Source organism: Sturnus vulgaris, chromosome 9 (assembly GCF_052056855.1).
Source record: "Sturnus vulgaris isolate bStuVul1 chromosome 9, bStuVul1.hap1, whole genome shotgun sequence".
Taxonomy (NCBI): Eukaryota; Metazoa; Chordata; class Aves; order Passeriformes; family Sturnidae; genus Sturnus; species Sturnus vulgaris.
Genome location: NC_142251.1, coordinates 9,286,220 through 9,303,238, shown reverse-complemented (window position 1 = coordinate 9,303,238; position 17,019 = coordinate 9,286,220). Strand labels below are relative to the sequence as shown.

Sequence of the window (17,019 nt, the reverse complement as noted above, 5' to 3'; positions counted from 1 at the left end):
TGTTTGGGGACAGAGTAGGGTGAAGGCAGGTGCCAGATGATGGCAATGATGCAGGGATGGGGGTGTGAAGGAAGGTGGTGTGGCAAACAGCTGTCCTCTGTGGTATTGCCCCGTTCATGGCAGGTTCCAGTGGGGTCAGCTCCAAAAGCAGCCACGGGGTCCCGCAGAGCTCTGGTGCCAGCCCTGGCTCCTGGTGCTGGCCAGGTGTGACCCTGCAGCTCAGGGAGGTGCTTGCTGAGGTTGGTGTTTCCCCTCACCACGGACACTGCCCTAACATCGCCCAGTGCTTGGTCAGCCCTGGAGACGGACACAGCACCAGGATCCCTCCTGGCACCCCTGCAAATGAGGGGCTTCACTGAGGGGAGGGTGCTGAGGGCATTTCCTTGCCAGCCCCTTCCCAGAATGGCTCAGTCTGGCGGACCCCGGTGGCCACAGGAGGGAGCTGGGCTCCTTCCTTCTGCTCCTGCTCAGAGGACAGTGGCCTCGGGTGGGTGACAGCCACGGCAGCCATGGGTGAGAGTTGCTGCTTGGTGCAGGAGCACCTCTTGGGGTCAAACCTCGTCATGTGGGACCCCAAATGTCTCAGGAAGGGAGCAAGAGCCCGGCTGGAGCCTCCATGCTCAGGGAAGCCTCCACCTTATTTCCAGCAGCTGATGGGGCTGCAGTGCAGATGAGTCCCTGAGTTGTTGCTGCAGCCATGGGGGGCCCAGGGGTGCCCAGTGAGTGGCATGTCCCCATGGCAGGGACCAGGCTGTGAGCAGTGTCAGTGTGAGACACAGTGTCCCATTGTCCCTCCTGAGCGGTGGCCAGAGGCACCTGGGTGACCCTGATGTCCAGCCTGCTGATGCTGAAAGAGCAGGGGAGCAAGCAAACCAGCCCCTCCCTGTACAACCTCCTGTCCCCCAGGAATCTGGACCTTCCCACTTTCCCCAGCCCACAGCCAGCTCCTATGCTGTAACCTTATTCCCAGGGGCTGACAGTTTCTGCTGGGATCATGCCCCAGCATCCCCCTCGTGCTGCCAGGGCATCACTGTCCAGCTCCCCTCCACAGCCCCAGCAGCACAGGGGAAGCCTGGCAGGTGCCAGAGCAGCCAGGCTACAAACCCAGCACCGAAAAAAACCGGAGAAAAATGATGGTGGCAGAACCCTGTCTGATTGGAAATGGTTAATTACGAGGGGGAGGTCTGAGCTACTGTCCTCCACCTTGGCTTGCTGAAAAGCCAACGAAACCCCAGCATGGGACTGCTGTAATGGCTCTCATTAAAGCTGTTGGAGCAGGAGTTTGAAACCACATCCATTTTCCTTAACCACTTTCAGAAGGGGAAAATGCTGTTCTGGCCACTGCTATTTGTGATGTGCTGGGTACTTCAGGCTGGGAAAAGTCAGGACTTGTCTCCCTGAATGCAGAGGCAGAAGCCTGGACCATGGCCTTTTCTCAGGACTGGCTCTGTGGCACATCAGTATAACCTTTTTTTTAAGTTCAGGGAAGATGTAGAGGATAAAGGTATCTTCATAAGGGAGAGGCACAAGGAATGAGCTGGTCCCAGTGCCTCCACTCTGCTATATTAAATAATGGATCCTGGTTTAAAACCCTTTGTGGGGTAAGAGTTGATCTTAAAATAGCAATGAAGCCGTCAGGATGCTCCTTTTTCCACGTGGTTTGGGAGCTTGCCCCTCATGTTTGCTGTTGCTGGCCTCCCCTGAGCCCCTTAACAGTGAGGAGCAGGGATGTGCCTGGAGTTACAATTGGGAAAGAAAGTCTTTGGGCAGAGAGAAGGGCAGTTTTGGTTGGTGGTGCTCTGGCTGGGAAGAGGAAGGCATCCAGGGAGAAGAGGGAGGTCTCCCTGCTCCATCAATGCATGTGGGGCTGACCCCAGCACAGAGCCAGCACGCCTTAGGGTGACAGGAAGTTTGGGGGCGATGTAGGAGGTGGTCCCGCTGGGATGAGTCTGAAGGATGCAGACATATAAGGGCTATTTTACCCCATGAAGAGTTTGGATTTCATGCAGATGGGTCCCTGTTCTCCCCTCCAGTGACATTCCTCAGAAAAAGGGATTGTACCCGGTTCCAACAGGGCTGCTCCCTGTCAAGCAGAGATGTGGTGCAGGGAATGTGATGGCCCTGGCTTGGCTACAGGCATAGAGAATAAGGCTCCCTGGGAGGTTTGGGCTGTCACTCTGCTGTCCCAGAGCCACAGGACACACCTGCTGAAAGGGGCTGTGAGCTGGAGCTGCAAAACTAAAGGCAGGAGTGATGGCCCAGGCAGATCACCACTGTACAGGGGGATTTGGCCCCTACTGACCTTTCTAGGCCTTTCTGCAGCTCCCAGCTCCCTGCTGTGTCCTGGGCCTGTCCCCAGAAATGCAGACACCCACATTTCTCTGCAGCCTCCTTGTCTCCTTTGTCCTTTCCCCCACCCCATTCCCACGCCACTGGACAGCCGCATGCCAAAGGAGCGCCCGGCCTCCCTCCAGCTCATTCCTCTTGCAAGCTTTGTTTGGTGGGTGTATTTTGCATTTGCTTTTTCTTTTTTGCTATTCACAGGGAACAAAGAGGGGGCCACAAACCCAACGGCAGATGTCAGGACAGGGCTGACAAGCCTGGGAGAAGGGGTGATGCCACCCACCCTGGCAAGGTCCTTAGAGGCTGGTAAAACCAGGGGGAGAAGGGCTTTGCTCCACGGTGCCAGCTCTGCCCATCCCTTCCTCTCCCTGCCCGGTCCTGCAAGGTGGCTGCTGCACTGTTCCACTGCTCCATCCTTCCGCTGCATCCCTCTGCTCCATCCCTCCTCTCCATCCCGCTGCTCCATCCCGCCTGGCCCGGACGTGGCACGGGTCACGTCTGCTGTGGCAAGTGGCAAGTCTCGCTGATGGCAATGACCACGTCCTGGGGGTGGCGCTCCCGGTGCCGCGGTGCCTCGGGCATCTCGCTCATCTCGTTGACGCTGTTGCTGATGCAGTTGATGTCGCTCTTGTTGCTGTTGTCATCCGGGCTGGGGCCAAAGATCCAGTCTGGAGCAGGGAAAAGCACAAAACAAGCCCCTGGTTAGCTCTGGCTGTTCCCAGAGTTCAAGGTGGCTTGAAAATTTCTGCCTCTTTCTACACCCTACCTCTAGCTCTGAGTGCTTGCCCCTCCAGGAGTGTCCCTTGCCCACCCCTGCCCCTTCAGCTCCCTCCACTCCCCTCGTGCTGGGATCTCTGCTCTTCCCAGCTCTGGGCTGGTTTTCAAGCTGCTGGTTTCTGGAAGCCCTCCTGGCTTAGGCAGATGAAATCACCCTGTTAATCCCAGAAATGAGAGTGAAGTGCCTCCAAAGTGAAGTGCACATCTGGGGTCTCTAGCAATGTATTTCCTAAAGTGGGTTTTTGCTGTCAGACAGAGTAAACAATTAAATAACAATGTGACATCCAAATGGGGCTGGAGACGTGGCTAGGACACAGCATTTTCTGCCTTGAGAGAATATTACAGCCATGCCAGGGCCTCAAACCCTCCACGGAAGATTTGGGGCTGTGCTTCTGGCTGGTCACCAGAGCACCAGGACCTGGCTCTGAGCTGATCCAGCCACTGCCACAACCCTGGGGGTGACTGATCCCCCTCCAAAACAGTGTCACTGCTGGATGACAGCGTGACTGAAACATCCCATGCAGCAAAAGGGGTTGAGGCTGACTGAAAGCAGGTGCTGTTGCTTCCTAAATAGCTATCTTTTTAAAAATGTGGCTGTTATGGCAGTGAGAGGCCATGCCCTGCTGAGATGGGGAGGCACCAGCAATGAGGATACCAAAGCTGGGGAAACCCAGGCCAGGGGAGAGTAGCCCCAAGACCTTGTGGCTGTGGGCAGTGGAGCACCAGCACCTCTCTGCTTTAGCTCTGCTACCAAAATAAAGCAGAGGTGGTTCTCAGGAGGCAGACAAAAGGACCAGCCTGGTTTTGTTGTTCCTGAGGAACTCTGTTTATTTGCCACTGGATCTCGCAGAATACAATTTCCCTCCTTTGTGGTTTGGGGTATTTTCTGTCCCCACAGGACATTCCAGTTATGGCTCTTCAGTAGAGGACAGAGGCTTCCTGATGGAGCAGGGATACAAAAATGCCATCCCAGTGAGATGATGTCTTTCTCCTGGGCTGTAGAAAAAAGTTTTGCAGCAAAACTGGGACTGGATGATTGCAAATGCCAGGGTGGAATGCCAGGTATGAAGTGAATGGAAGATCTCATTTCTCAGCTCACCAGTGGTGTCCAGACATTTCTTCAGGTGTGATCAGAGACACAGGAATGGCCTGTGGGCCTCCCTGTGCTCAGTGTGTGCACTGTAGGTCAAATTTTGGGCTTTTTTGAGAGCCACTCTGCCAGGGGAGCTGGACAGGGAGTGGAGGGGGTTGTGCCCCACTGCCAGCATGGGCTGGCTGGAGGAGGGGGCTGTCTCCAAGGAGGGTAGAGCTCCCATCACACTGGGCACAGGCAACATATCCCAAGAGTGACTGTTTTTCCTTGGTTTTCCTATTTTCTTCGCCTTCATCATTGCACTAGCAGGGTTTGCTGGTTGTCCAACAGGAAAGGCAGGAGAAGAACCACAGTTCTCTCAGCCACCACAGTGCTGGCAAGAGTGATTAGGAAACTTGGCAAAGAATAGGTCCAAAGGTTTTTGGGGAGCCCTGTGTCTGCCCCGAGTCCCAACCAGGACATTTAGCTTTCACTGGCATAACCCACAGCCGCCTCCAGAGACTGGGTTCCCCATCACAATCCTTCCCCAAGGAAAATCAGCCAAGCCCAGAAGGCTCATTTAGGGCTTATTTTTCCTTTATAGCTTTGATTTGGCTTGGCTTTACTGAGTTTAAACTAAAGACCACCACCCTCTTCCTGGTCTGGCCCTGTCTGATCCATCCCAGACAGAGCCTCTTGCCCCCAAGACCTCGCAGCTCCTCCAGCCCCCACACGGTTGCTTGCCCTGAGAAGAATCCGAAGGCAGTAACAAGATTGCCTCCTACAAATACTATTAAAGTTCTCAGCTTGCTTTCCTTGACGTCAGCCGTAAAACTCCAGTGGGAGCAGCAGGGAAGAAGGGGAATAAACTGTAGAAAAAAGGGGTGATGGGTCCTCAAATATCCCGGGAGCCACTGGATAAGTGCAACAGGAAATAAAGAGCATTGCATGCCTGTCAGTAGGGGTAAGTGGCATTTGGTGGCCAGATGATGAACCAACCCCTGGTGAAATTTGCGGGCAGAAGAAGAAGAAGAAGAAGCAAGAGCTGGATGAGGCACTGTGGTAGAGGCAGGAATGCAGGGAATGAGTGTTTTGGGAGAGCACCAAAGGCACCAGCAAAAGCCATTTGCATGGGAAAAGTGTCACAGTGCATTGTCACCAAAGGGGATGTGGCTGGCCATGGTGCTGGGGAAGGTGGCTCGTGTCAGGCTGCTGCAGTCTGACTCCTGGTAAGAGCAGGCTGGATTGTACGCGCTAATCCGAACCACTGCTTCCCTGGGAATTATTTCTGGAGCCTGCTGGATCTAATTACCCAGTAATCTGCAGGAAGATGTAATTAGGCTGTCATTAGAGGGTATTTACTGCGATGCCTTTATGATTTGACTGTGTAAGTAAGGAGTGAAGTAATTACACAATTACATGTTATTTGTGGCCATTTATGGCCTGTAACTTCAGCGTGTTGCCATGTGTGGAAGAGGGGAGCGAGGCCCTGTGGAGCTGGCAGAGGATCTCCTGCCAGCAGGACCCTGGAGAAATAACCATAAAAATGTCAGCGCCCTCATGTCCCCTGCCAGCCACTGCCAGCTCCGTCCCAGCCACGCTCGATCCTCCCCAGTTTCTCCCTCTGGCTCCTCTCAGTTTGTGGGTGAGAAACCAAGGTCTCCTGGGGTCGTCCATGGCGTGTCTGGGGAGGGATGAGGGAGAAGAGAGAGGAAAGATGCACATCTTTGGCGTCAATGGGATTAAACCTCGCTCTGATGCGGAAGGAAATTTGCAGGGGATAGGAGACACAACCTCACGTCATGCGCAAGCACAGGCTGGAAACCTTGGATAATGAACTCTGCAGGGGGGTGTAATCAGGTGATAGGGGTGGCCAGGGGCTGGGAGCCAAGGGGTGGTGGTCACTGGCCGAAGGGAGCTGCAGCCCTCAGCATCATGTCACGTATTTCTCTCTATATCCCTTACAGCTGGCAGGAGGGGATGCATGAGCTACAAAAAATAGACACAGCGAGGAAAACAAAATCCTCTTTTGGATCTAAGCCTACATATGTGTTCACACAATCTCCAGCCAGAAGGTGAGCAAAGTTAGGCTGAACCTAATGACACCTAATGGACCTGGGACAGATGAGGGCAGAGCTGGGGCAAGCAGGAATCACACAGTGTCCACATCCACACCCAGGACAGTCACACTTTGGAGATAAGAAAAAGCCTGCCCCTACCCAGCCACTGGAAGGAGCTTGTAACACATGCTGCAAAATCCAGGGCATGCACTCAGGTGTGTAGCCAATGCTTTGGATAAAAGAGAGAGACAAAGTGACTTTCTCAGGCAGGCTGGGGAGCAGCATCTAACCCAGAGACACCTCTTCCTGCTGGTCAGGTGCTGCCAAGGCTCAGGGTGCCTGCTGGGGTCTGCAGGGCCAATGGAGATGTGGGAAGTGCTGAGGTGGGCTGAGATTGATAGGGAATGATTGATCCAAAGCAGCTGGAGAGAGGAGATATAGAGCAGACCGGGCAAATCAAGAGCTGGGGAATAGCAACTCCGTTATTGTTATTATTGTCCCCAAGTAGCAGAGTGATGTGGCACAAAATGCCCCTGCACCTCTCTGGCTCTGTCCGAGTCTTTGGCCGCACCCCTGGAAGCAGGACCCCTGGGATATGCTCTGTTTTTGGGGACAGAAAAACACTGAGGTTGCCCAGATGTCACAGCGTGCCCTTCTCGTACCAGCATGAGGGCTGGTCCTTGCTCAGAAACCCCTGACACTGCAGGCAGCAGGGAACAGCCTCCTGTTGTCGGGGTGCAGAGGGGCACAGAGTTGCCCTGTGCCCAGTGTCACCCCAAGGGGGTGGCCAGGTCCCCTGCATTCATTGGTGGTAGGGCAGCATGTTTAAGAGTAACTTCAGCTGCCGAAAAAGAGACATCCCAAGCAGAAGAGCAGAAGGGGGTGGGAGAAAGGGCAGAAATTTAAATGCAGGCTGGTGAGTGAGACATTCACAGTCCCTGTAGAGATGGAAACAGGAAAGGAAGGGGCAACATGTTTGATGAACAATCAAACTCGTGCTCTAGTTTTGCTTTAAATGGAGCTGGGTGTGAAAGAAGATGCTAAAAAAGCTCTTTTCCCATCAGCAGGAGCAGAAATACCTCTTTCTTTGAGAGAAACTTTGACCCAGCAATCACATTGTGCTCTGCAGCAAGGCAGGGCCAGCTCTGGCTGGAGCATTCCCGATGGACATGAGTTCAAGGATATCCCTCATGTCTTTGACATGATGCAGCAGTCACAGCTGGATGTCATATCTGTCTCATTTGCAGGACAGACTCTTTAGATTTTTGATTGGCAAAATCAACAGATAACTCCCAGGTTTGTTCTGATGGAAAATATATGTCTGCCCCTGGCAACAGTAATTTGTTAGAAATCCCCCTTTCCTCCTCAGATTCACTTCTTTCTAAATTAATTTGATGTTGGGGTTTGTTCTTCCTTCCCTGTTTTGCAGAAATTTTTCAGCTTTGCTGTGCTGAGTCAAAATTGTCCTGCATCCCAAACAGCATGAGCACTCTGCTTTGCTGAGGGACAGGTAAGGACACTGTTCCTCCGCAGAGCTGTCACCAGCATAGAGCATCTGGTGGGAAAAGGGGTGACATGGAAAAGACATTCAATTAATTATGACATTCTCTTAAAAACAGCTTCTCTGCACCAGAGCAACCCTGGACCAAGTCTGCATTTGATCCCAGTCCCGTCCATCAGGCAGCATTGCTGCTCCAGAGAAGACTCTGAGAGGTGGTGACTCAGGTGTGGTAGGTGGGAGGCAGGCATGCTCCTGGGGGTGGATATTTGCTATTCGTATCTTCCAGAGGCAGAGTGAAGGTGACCAGAGAGTGAGGAGCCCTGATTGGTCTCAGCTCAAGGAAGACCAGGGCTTGCAGGGCACTGGACAAACACAGCCCTCACCCCGAGGACCTGACACCACCCATCCCTGGACCACGGGAATGGGAAGGCTGCTGTGGGATGCATCCCTGCATCCCTGAGGCCTTGGTCAATGCCCAGCAGTGTGTGCCAGAAGCTGTCCCTTTCCTCCAGCTCTGAACTCCAAAGGTTTGGCTGCAAATGCACCTGTCCTGGAGTGGGCCCTTTCTGCAGGGCCAGACCACTGTGGCTCATTGTCCAGACAACAGCCCCAGCCTGGGAGTGGGAGTGGTGAATTATCCTACAGCAGCCACTGCTTCCCTAAACAACACCTAAGGAGCTCCTGATGCTCCCCCGTGCACCAGAAGGGAAACAGGCAGGGGATCGTTGTCAGAGGTGAGTTACCACCGAGATGGGAAACAGAAGGGAACCTGACGTGGTTTCTTCCCACAGCTTTGGGAGGCAAAGGAATTATCCTCAAAACAGAGCTTGAAAAGAAGATATTTAAGTCCTCTCCGATTGGCCTAAGATGCTGTCTGCAATCCCTGCCGTGGGCTGAATTATTCTCAGAGCCCTGTGGTTCTGTGTGGAGCAATTAAAAGTGGATCCCGTGTCCCTGCAGGATCACCCAGCAGCTATTTTCAGCAATGCTACATTCATGCACAGTTTCTTTGTTCAAGGAGACCATTTCCTAAAGAAGCCTGAAATGTGGCGGTTGGAGATAAGGCTGAAAAATAAAAATATGGCTGGTGGGTCAAAAGGGCAAAGAGAAGAAAGACCCTGCTCCAAGGATGGTGCAGGGTTTTGAGCAGTCCCAAAGCCATTGACCAGCACAGCCCTGCCAGTGTCAATGAACCTGCCCTGCCTTGCCCCAGCTGGGCATCTGCCTTGGGCCCATTCCCAAGGGAAAAGTTTCCTCCAAGGTCTCCTCTGGAGATCAGCAGCCCAGAGAAGACCTTGGCTGAACTGGGTGACACCAGTCAAGGTTTCCTGCAAGGCATTGCTCCCACGCAGACCATCAGACCCTTCCCGTGTGGTTCCCGTGCAGGAGCAAGACGCTTTCCCTTTTCCCGGCGACCACACGCGTGCAGTCTCCATGGCAACAGCTTTGTTTCCAGTCAAACTTTTCATTTTTCCCCCCCTTTTCCTCTTTTTTTTTTTTTTTTTTTTTTTTTTTTTTTTTTTTTTTTAATGTTTAAATAAGAGCGATATTCAGCGAGCTGCTGGGGACGGAGGAGGGAGGGCGGGCTGATTCCCAAGGATTGCAGTAATTAGGCGCCTCGTACATTGGTGACAGGCTTGTCATTTGCCAAGCCAGCTCCTCTCTGCAGCGCCGGCTCTGGCAGCTCTCCAGCGCTTCTGAGTTAAGCAGCTTTCCAAATGCTTCGACCCAATTTGCCTTAACTGGTGGTGGGGTCTGAGCTGTGCTCACGCAGGAGCTTCCCTCCCACCCTCCTCGGGGGCCTCGTTCCAACCCCAAGCAGAGACATCTGATGAGTTTTGGGAAAGCCAAATGTGAGACTTGGTCAGCTCGGAGCAAGCAGGAGGGACTGGAGAGAAATTAAGGTGGCCTGGTCTCTCCAGGAAGAGCTGAAGAGGGGCTTTTTCAGAGCCCTCTTATCCATATCCAGGTGCTCTGCCTTCCTACTCTCCAGCAGTGCATCTTTCCTCCTTCTACAAAGCAGCCTCCCATCTTCCACTCCTCCCAGCTCGCTGGGCATCACAGCAGTGTTCATGTCCCCCTGGGGATGCCTGGGCTAGCTCTAATTGATTTTTTAAGAGGCATCTGCAAGAAAGGTGTCGATGTCTCAAATACCCGTTTAGATTTCGCAGGGAAAAACCCTTGGCAGCATCCCAAGAACCCCTTCACCATCCGAAACTGAGCCCAGTACCTGCTTCTCATTGTTCCTGTGAGTGCAGGGGGCTGGGTGATGCTTTGACTCCTCAAGCTGTGTCTGACAAGCTGTTATTGAGGAGTCATAATCATTCCTGATGCCTCCGAGTGACTGTTTAAAGCAGCGATTAACTATTCCCACTTTAATCTCCCTGAAACAGGCTCCAGCCCCTTGGCATCTTATTTCCATCTCTCTCTGTATATTTCTGAACATGATTAGTGCAGAAACGCTGATAGCAGAGGCTGGAGCTGCTGCTACAGTATATAAATCCAGGCATTGTGTTAAAGCAGCTAATAGAGCAGCTTCTTATTTACTATCCCTTGGTCTCTCTGTCCTGTCCCTAAAGTAATTTTATGTAAACTCATTCAAATGAAACCTTCTCTTTAAGGCTTTTCCTTGGCATTGTTAACAAACATGGTCTCGTCCGCTCTACTCTGAGGACTGGCTCATTTTAAGGGTATAAACTGTGGGAAGATGGGCCTGGAGTGCTAACTAGGATGAGCTGGAGGCAGCCTTTGGCACTGAGGGGTGCTGCTGGAGTTTGGGAAATGCCTTCTCCTCTCTGCCTGGAGGGGGAAGAAGCTCACATCTGGATTTCTGACCTTAACTTGGAGAGATATTACCTCCACCAGGGGCTGGGAGGATGCTTTGCCCTCAGCAAGGTTTGCTAAACTGGGAAAGGCTTCTTCCAAAGTGGCAGGAAGCAGGCAGATCCCAGTGCTGTCCCTGTGCTTGTCCAGCCCCTGGATGGCTGTGGTGCTGTGGAAGTCCCCTTGAAAGGGCTTTGCAAGAGAAGGGGCACCCTGCTGACCTCATCCCATGCAGAAGATAAAGGTCACCAGGGAACATTGGTGCTGAGTTGGAAGCAGCACATCAGGGGTCCAGGTGCCCCCCGACTGCAGCTGCAGCCCCCCTCTGTGCCTGGAGGGCCATGGCATTTCTGTGGATGTTGTCCTGCTTTGCAGTACTCACCCAAGGGTTTTGAGCACCCACATCTGTGCTCTCCTGCATCAGGGACTGCAGCAATGGGGGCAGGGGTGTCTGCTCTGCAGGGACATAGGGAGTGGACTGGTCCCTACCTCGGGGGAGTTTCTAGCCTGGCCTGACCTGGTCCTTTGAGCATCTGGGGGTATATTTTTAGGTGCTGTCCCCACTGCCTACCTTTGTGGGAAGGCAGCACTAAATCAGACGAGCGGCAGAGCCAGGTGATGTTACAGCCCCAGCAAGCTGCTGATTAAGTGTTAAATGTAACACTTTAAGACAATATATCCGTTCCCTTCCATCTGGAGTGAAGAAAAACTACTCAGCAGCAGCTCCCTACCGTTTTCCAGGCTCAGCCTCGTGACCCCAAGTACTGCTCCCTGCCAGGAGGTTTCACCTTTCTTGTCCCAAATAACTTCTCTCTAATTCCCCGTGTCCTGGATCTGCTGGCCCTTGCATGGTCATGACCCTCTGCCCAAAGGATTTGGTCTGCCCTTCCCTCAGCAAGGCAGGAAGGCTGCCCACCCACAGGCACTGGATGGAGTTTTGGCTGGTGTGTGTCCCCTGTGTCCCAGGAGCAGGGAGATAAAGCAGAATCATGAATGAACACGTGGATTTTGTTCTAGATGAGTGTGATCTCCCTCCCCCTGCAGAGATGGAGCTTGCAGAGCTTCAACCCTGACTAGAGGTCAGGCTCAGAGCAAGGCTGGGCAAAGGCATTTTAGCCTCATTTCCCTGTGCAGGGCATTGTTACCAGAGATTTTTGGGGGTGTGTACATCTGCAGGAGCCAGGAGCTGAAAGCCTTCTGGGGATCCCTTCTGGCTCCCTATCCAAGCTGGAAAACCGTCGCCAGCATACTGAAGCAAAGCCCTGACCCCAAAAAGGACACTATGGCTGTCAGGGTGTAGAGGCCAAAAGTACCAGAGATTCAGATGGGAATTGGGCACATTTGCACTCCCCAGCATGACCAGCCTTACAAATTATGGGGCAAAGAGCAAGGGTATCACTGAGGGCTTGTCACAAGCATCCAAGCACCTCTGCCTGCACTCTGCCTGACCACAGCAACCAGCAGTGTTTGTGCTCTCAGCCCCGATGGGACGGCATTCATCAGCCACAGGATGAAACCAAAGAGGAGGAAGCCAAATCTCAAAAAAATGCACCCTCTTTGGGCTGTCATTGCGTGGATTTCTTGCAGGGGCTCTGATGGCTGTTCTAAGGCAACACGGGAACCAGACTGCTGAGCTGTGTTTCCTAGGAGTTTGTGTGCTCTCTGGTGTCTAATAAGGGGTTAAGCTCATATGGCAGATTTTCTTTCACTATGCACTAGTGGGTTGTTATCCTATGCTCAGGTATCTGTTGCCATGAAACTTTTCATGTTGGAGACCTCTAATCCAAGCTCAGTTGAAACTGGCCGAGGGATTTTACAGTCCTTTGGCAACACAGAGTCACGCACACACATTTATACACACGCACACAGGCACATGATCTGCTCCTTTAGGAAGGGGGCTAAGCCCAAGGATTTTCTCAGGTCAGATGGTCAACATAGAACTCATTTTGGAGAACCCAGCATATTAAATAAACTAACACTCTTGCAAATGTTTAAGGGTCAAGGCTTGGTCTAAACCTCACCCAAATCAAAGGAGAGATGCAAGGCAGCTCATCCAGGCTTGGCACCAGGCTCTTTTTGGCCACAAGCACACAAGTGTGAAGCCCACACTCACCTACAAAGTCGTAAATGAGGTCCTTGATGAGGTGCCCGACGATGGCATACGCCACTGCCACCACCACCAGTGCTGCCATGAGGAGGTAGAGGACAGCCTTGGGCAGAGGAATGGCATCTCGAGGAGGGGGCTTGTACTCCTTGTAGAGCTGGTCATTGTCCGAGTATGAGTACTGGAACAAGTGGTCCAGGCCAGCTGTGAAGTTGCTGGAGTTCATAGACTGGCTATTGGACAGGTAGTTGTCCTGTTCAGGGTCCTGGAGGACACTTACCACCGAGCTGGTGGTGGCTTCCACTTGCTGTACCAAGTTCAGAGTCTTGTTAACGCTGGGGAGGATTTGGGAAAGGAAAGTGCTCCAATCTTTGATGGCACTGATGTTGCAAATAATCATAATTGCAATGAGGAGAGAGGTCTCCAAGCTCAAGAGACTTAAAAGGGAGAGAAAGATGTGAGAATTGCTGTGCTTACACCAAACCATGTACTGCAAAGCGGGCAGAGAAGGTCTGGATGGGGTATGTTTCTCATTAGCAAATTCTTACATGATCCGGTAGGGATGCATCTGTGGTACCTCGGTCTCACTCCTGGAAATGCCCACAGAAAACCCCTATGGGCATGAAGTTCCTTAGGAAAAAGTAGGTGCTGGAATGATTTTGACCGATATCATTTTTGTTTCTCAGCCGCCTCTCCCTTATGCTACTCACAGATGACAACCGAAGAGACAGGATCCTGTAGATATTTTCAGTCATCTGGAAAAGAAAGATAAATTGCCCTTCTCCAGCTTTTTTTCTTTTTTTTTCTTTTTTTTTTTTTTTTTTTTTTTTTCAGAGGCGATGGTCCTTGGAGAGACAGCAATCCCCCCTTGGCTCTGCCCCAGGCTCGGTCAGGCGCAAGGTGTGCGGTGCCGTCCTGACTCTCCCCTTAGCGCTGCCCAGAGCGTTCGCAGAGGAGAAAAATGTTCAGACCCCACAAAGTTCAGCTGCTCCGGTGTGTGACGGAGGCGCGCAGCTCCTGGCCATTCCAGCTTGGCTTTCAGCAACTTCTTTTACCGGCATCTCCCGATCGATTCCTTTAAAAACAGAACCAAGTCAGAGACAACGAGCAGAGAGCCCAGCATCCAGTGCCTAGCCCAGCCCAGAAGCGGCCGGTCTCGGGTTTTACCTGAAAGACTTTTCCAAGAGAACAGATCCTGTCGCCTGATGCTCCAGCTTGTTTTATTCAGGGCTGGGCTCCCTGCGGAGCTCCCCGCCCGCAGCCGCCGATCCGGTGCCGCTGCCCGGAGCCGTGTGCGGGTGCTGGTGCACGCGTGTGCGTGTGTGTGCGGACACTCCTCCCCGGTCCTTCCCTCCTGTCCCTTCACCCTGCCGCCTCTTCGCAGCCTCCCCGGCTCCAGCAGCGAGGGGGATTAGCTGCCGGGAGGTTGGCTCCAAAACTCCTGAGCGTGCTGGGAAGCAGGCGATGCGTGGCGGGAGCGCCGGCTCAGCCTCCGCCGCTGCTCCCCGGGGAGTTAATCCTTTCGATGACAAAAGATGAGCTTTGATCCGTTCGCTGGATGTTCCCGGCGAGGTGCAGGGGAAGGTGGGGAGCAGCCGGAGCCCTCGCGTGGGTACCCCAGGTCCAGCCTTCCGCGGGCGCTGAGCTCAGCCTTTGTCTGGGAGCGGTGCTGCCGGCTGGGAGGAATCACATCGCGGGCGCTGTCGGGAGCGGGGAGGACATCATCGATCCCACCGCCAGCATCCCGCAGGAGCGATGCTCCCCACAGCCCCGCTCCCTCCCCGGCAGCCTCCGCCCAGCAAAGTTTTGGCATTGGAGGGATGACTGGTTTGCAGAAAGCACGGAGGGTTTGAGGCTGAGCTCCCTCACCATCTCCCCTCCCTGCTAAGCTGTCTGTGCCAACTGGTAAGAGTCAGCCTGTCCTTGGTCACCTTGATAATGGTCTTAAACTGGTTCATGTTCCCGAAAAGTACATCTCCTCATCTGCCTTGGCGGTGGGATCTCTGGGATCACTGAGTTGCTAGCTTGGTTTGAAGAAGGCAGTGGGACATATTTAAAGAGGAGATAGAGGAAATCTTAGAAAGAGGGAAATTGTCTTTCTATATTTGAAGGAAAAAAAAATCACAGGCCTTTTTTTTTTTTTTTTTTTTTTTTCTGCTGCTTCCCCATGTAAGAAACAGCTGTCATGGGGACAAGGAAATCACCACATTAGGCCTGAAAGCAGCCAAATGGAGCTTCTGAGAAATAATAGCAAAAGATTAACTTTGCGTGTATGTGTGTGTTGTGTGTGTGTTACCAGCCAGCAGCAATCCTGCCAGCGGCCTGGGGGTTGGAAGAGTACAGAATAAAATGGCAACATCTCCTGTACAATAATATCACCAGGGTTTAGGTTGGTGATGAACAGATTGTACCAGCCCAGGATCAAAGAAATTGTGGAGGGAAAAAGAAACTATGGAATCCTCCCTACAATGTGCAAGGACCATGTCACAGTCACTTCTGGTGCCCAAGACCGTTGAACAGCATCCTAAAATTTCTTCTTACAAGTGACAGAGCTGTGCCTGGTTACAGAAGAATATCTGGGCAACTGCATGGATACATATCCTGCAGTAGGATAGGTCCTGATGTCCCCCTGTCCCAGCATCTTGATGTCCAGAGTTGGAGCTGCTACTCTGCCTCCAGAGCAGGGCAGGAGTCAGGAACTAAGGGCAAATGGCTCCTCTCTCAGATTCTCAGTCCTCCCACACGAGATTTTATCCTTTCAAGATGGAAAATATGGCAAGGTTATTTTTTTATAAGAACTTTTCAATGTGAAGTGAGTTTTGGGCTCTGTGCAGGGGTGGCACAGTGCAGTCTGTCTTTGCTCTGCTCAGATGCACATCCTTTGCCTGGGGTTCTTAGGAGGAAAAGAACAACCCCCAGGACATGGCCATGGTCGTTGGGGACCGAAGCTGCTCCAAAGCTGTACTTTCACCACAGCTGTTTGGTCTTAGCAGTTGCCATGGCACCAGTGCATCAACCAGAGGGAACAGGAGAGCATCTGGTCCAGGCTGACCCATCCCTGTGCCTGGCTTTGGCTGCGACTGTCCTAGGCAGGCTCCCATCATGCTGTACCCCTTTATTCCCAGGAGGGGATGGAGCTGGGTAATTTGAGGCAAAGGGTTTGCAAAGGTGTGTGTACCTGGGGAGATTAATCAGAGCTGAGGGCAACAGGGGAAGCTCTCTGTGAGCTTGGGGACAGCTGGTGACAACAGCCCAGACCTTGCTCCAGTGAGATACAGTGCAAACCCCCTCAGTTTCACAGACCTCTGTTGAGTACTTGTGGGAAGAAGCTGGAAAAGCACTTGGGGAAGCTCTGAGTTCTGCTGCAGACACTGACTCCATTAAAGGGGCTAAGGGCAACACCAACAAAATACTCCCCCACCATTTGTATTTCCCTGCAGCGGAAATAAAGTTGGCTCCTTTCATTTTCATTAACACCCTTATCAATTCAAAGTGACTAAATAGATGCTTAACTGTTCATTATACACTCTCTGCATCTCCGGTCTGAAAGGGAGCCTTCATTTCCACAATTATGGTTTCCAACCCATCACAGAGGGAGAGAGCATGGAGAAATACACAAGTGTGGATTTTAATAACCTTATATTTCAATCTCTCTGTTATTAAAAAAAATGTTTGCATTTACTGTGATGGGGGAAGATTAAAAGAATTGCCATGAATTCCACTTAGGGAACATTACTAATGATTTCAATAAATCACTTTAAATAAAAATCACAATCTCCACAATTCCATCCAAATGCCATTTGGCAGAGGGGTTGATTATGGGAACAAAATGAATTTCGGAATTAGCTGCTTGTCCTAATGCAATTGGACAAATTAAATTTAGGGATACACACATATCCAATGACATATATCTCATGCAGAAGAGCGGTGTTTTGGCCCCTGGGAAAAAGAACAAATAATGTTTTAGTGGGTCATGACAGATCTTGTCCCTCATGATGGATGTCAAGTGTTTGTTACAGCTATTTCCTTAGTATTTTTATTTTATGGATTACCCTCTGTGAAGCTACAGTCAAAGCACTGGTGTTTTATTTCCACCAAGGCAGGATCCAACTGACTACTGGGACATGACTTTAATAATTGTGTCCATGCAGAACTGAAAAACCACTCTGACACATCACTAGCAATGCCCAGAGCAGACAGTCTGGATTCCTGTCTGTGACTGGGACCAGATCCCAGGATCTCTACAGAAGGCAAAGCCCAGGTCCTACACCAGATCTGGAGATCTGACACTCTCCCAGTTCCCCTGCTGGCTGCATCTCCTCTGTTGTGACATGTGAGG

At 52.0% G+C, this 17,019-nt stretch overlaps 1 protein-coding gene and 1 long non-coding RNA gene across 2 annotated transcripts; one reads left to right on the top strand and one right to left on the bottom strand.

Moving 5' to 3' along the window:
• Window positions 1-2,492: 2,492 nt before the first annotated feature.
• On the bottom strand, window positions 2,493-13,518 carry LOC106850598 (uncharacterized). The gene is made up of 2 exons (XM_014872044.2): window positions 12,690-13,518; window positions 2,493-3,011 (listed from the first exon to the last, which is right to left on the bottom strand). Exons 1-2 carry the CDS (start codon window positions 13,165-13,167, stop codon window positions 2,836-2,838), a joined length of 654 nt encoding a protein of 217 aa, XP_014727530.1. The 5' UTR covers window positions 13,168-13,518; the 3' UTR covers window positions 2,493-2,835.
• Window positions 2,996-13,921, top strand: LOC106850599 (uncharacterized). The gene is made up of 4 exons (XR_015805361.1): window positions 2,996-6,267; window positions 7,682-7,762; window positions 7,872-7,977; window positions 13,515-13,921. It is a non-coding gene; the product is annotated as an uncharacterized LOC106850599 (long non-coding RNA).
• The last annotated feature ends 3,098 nt before the right edge of the window (window positions 13,922-17,019 follow it).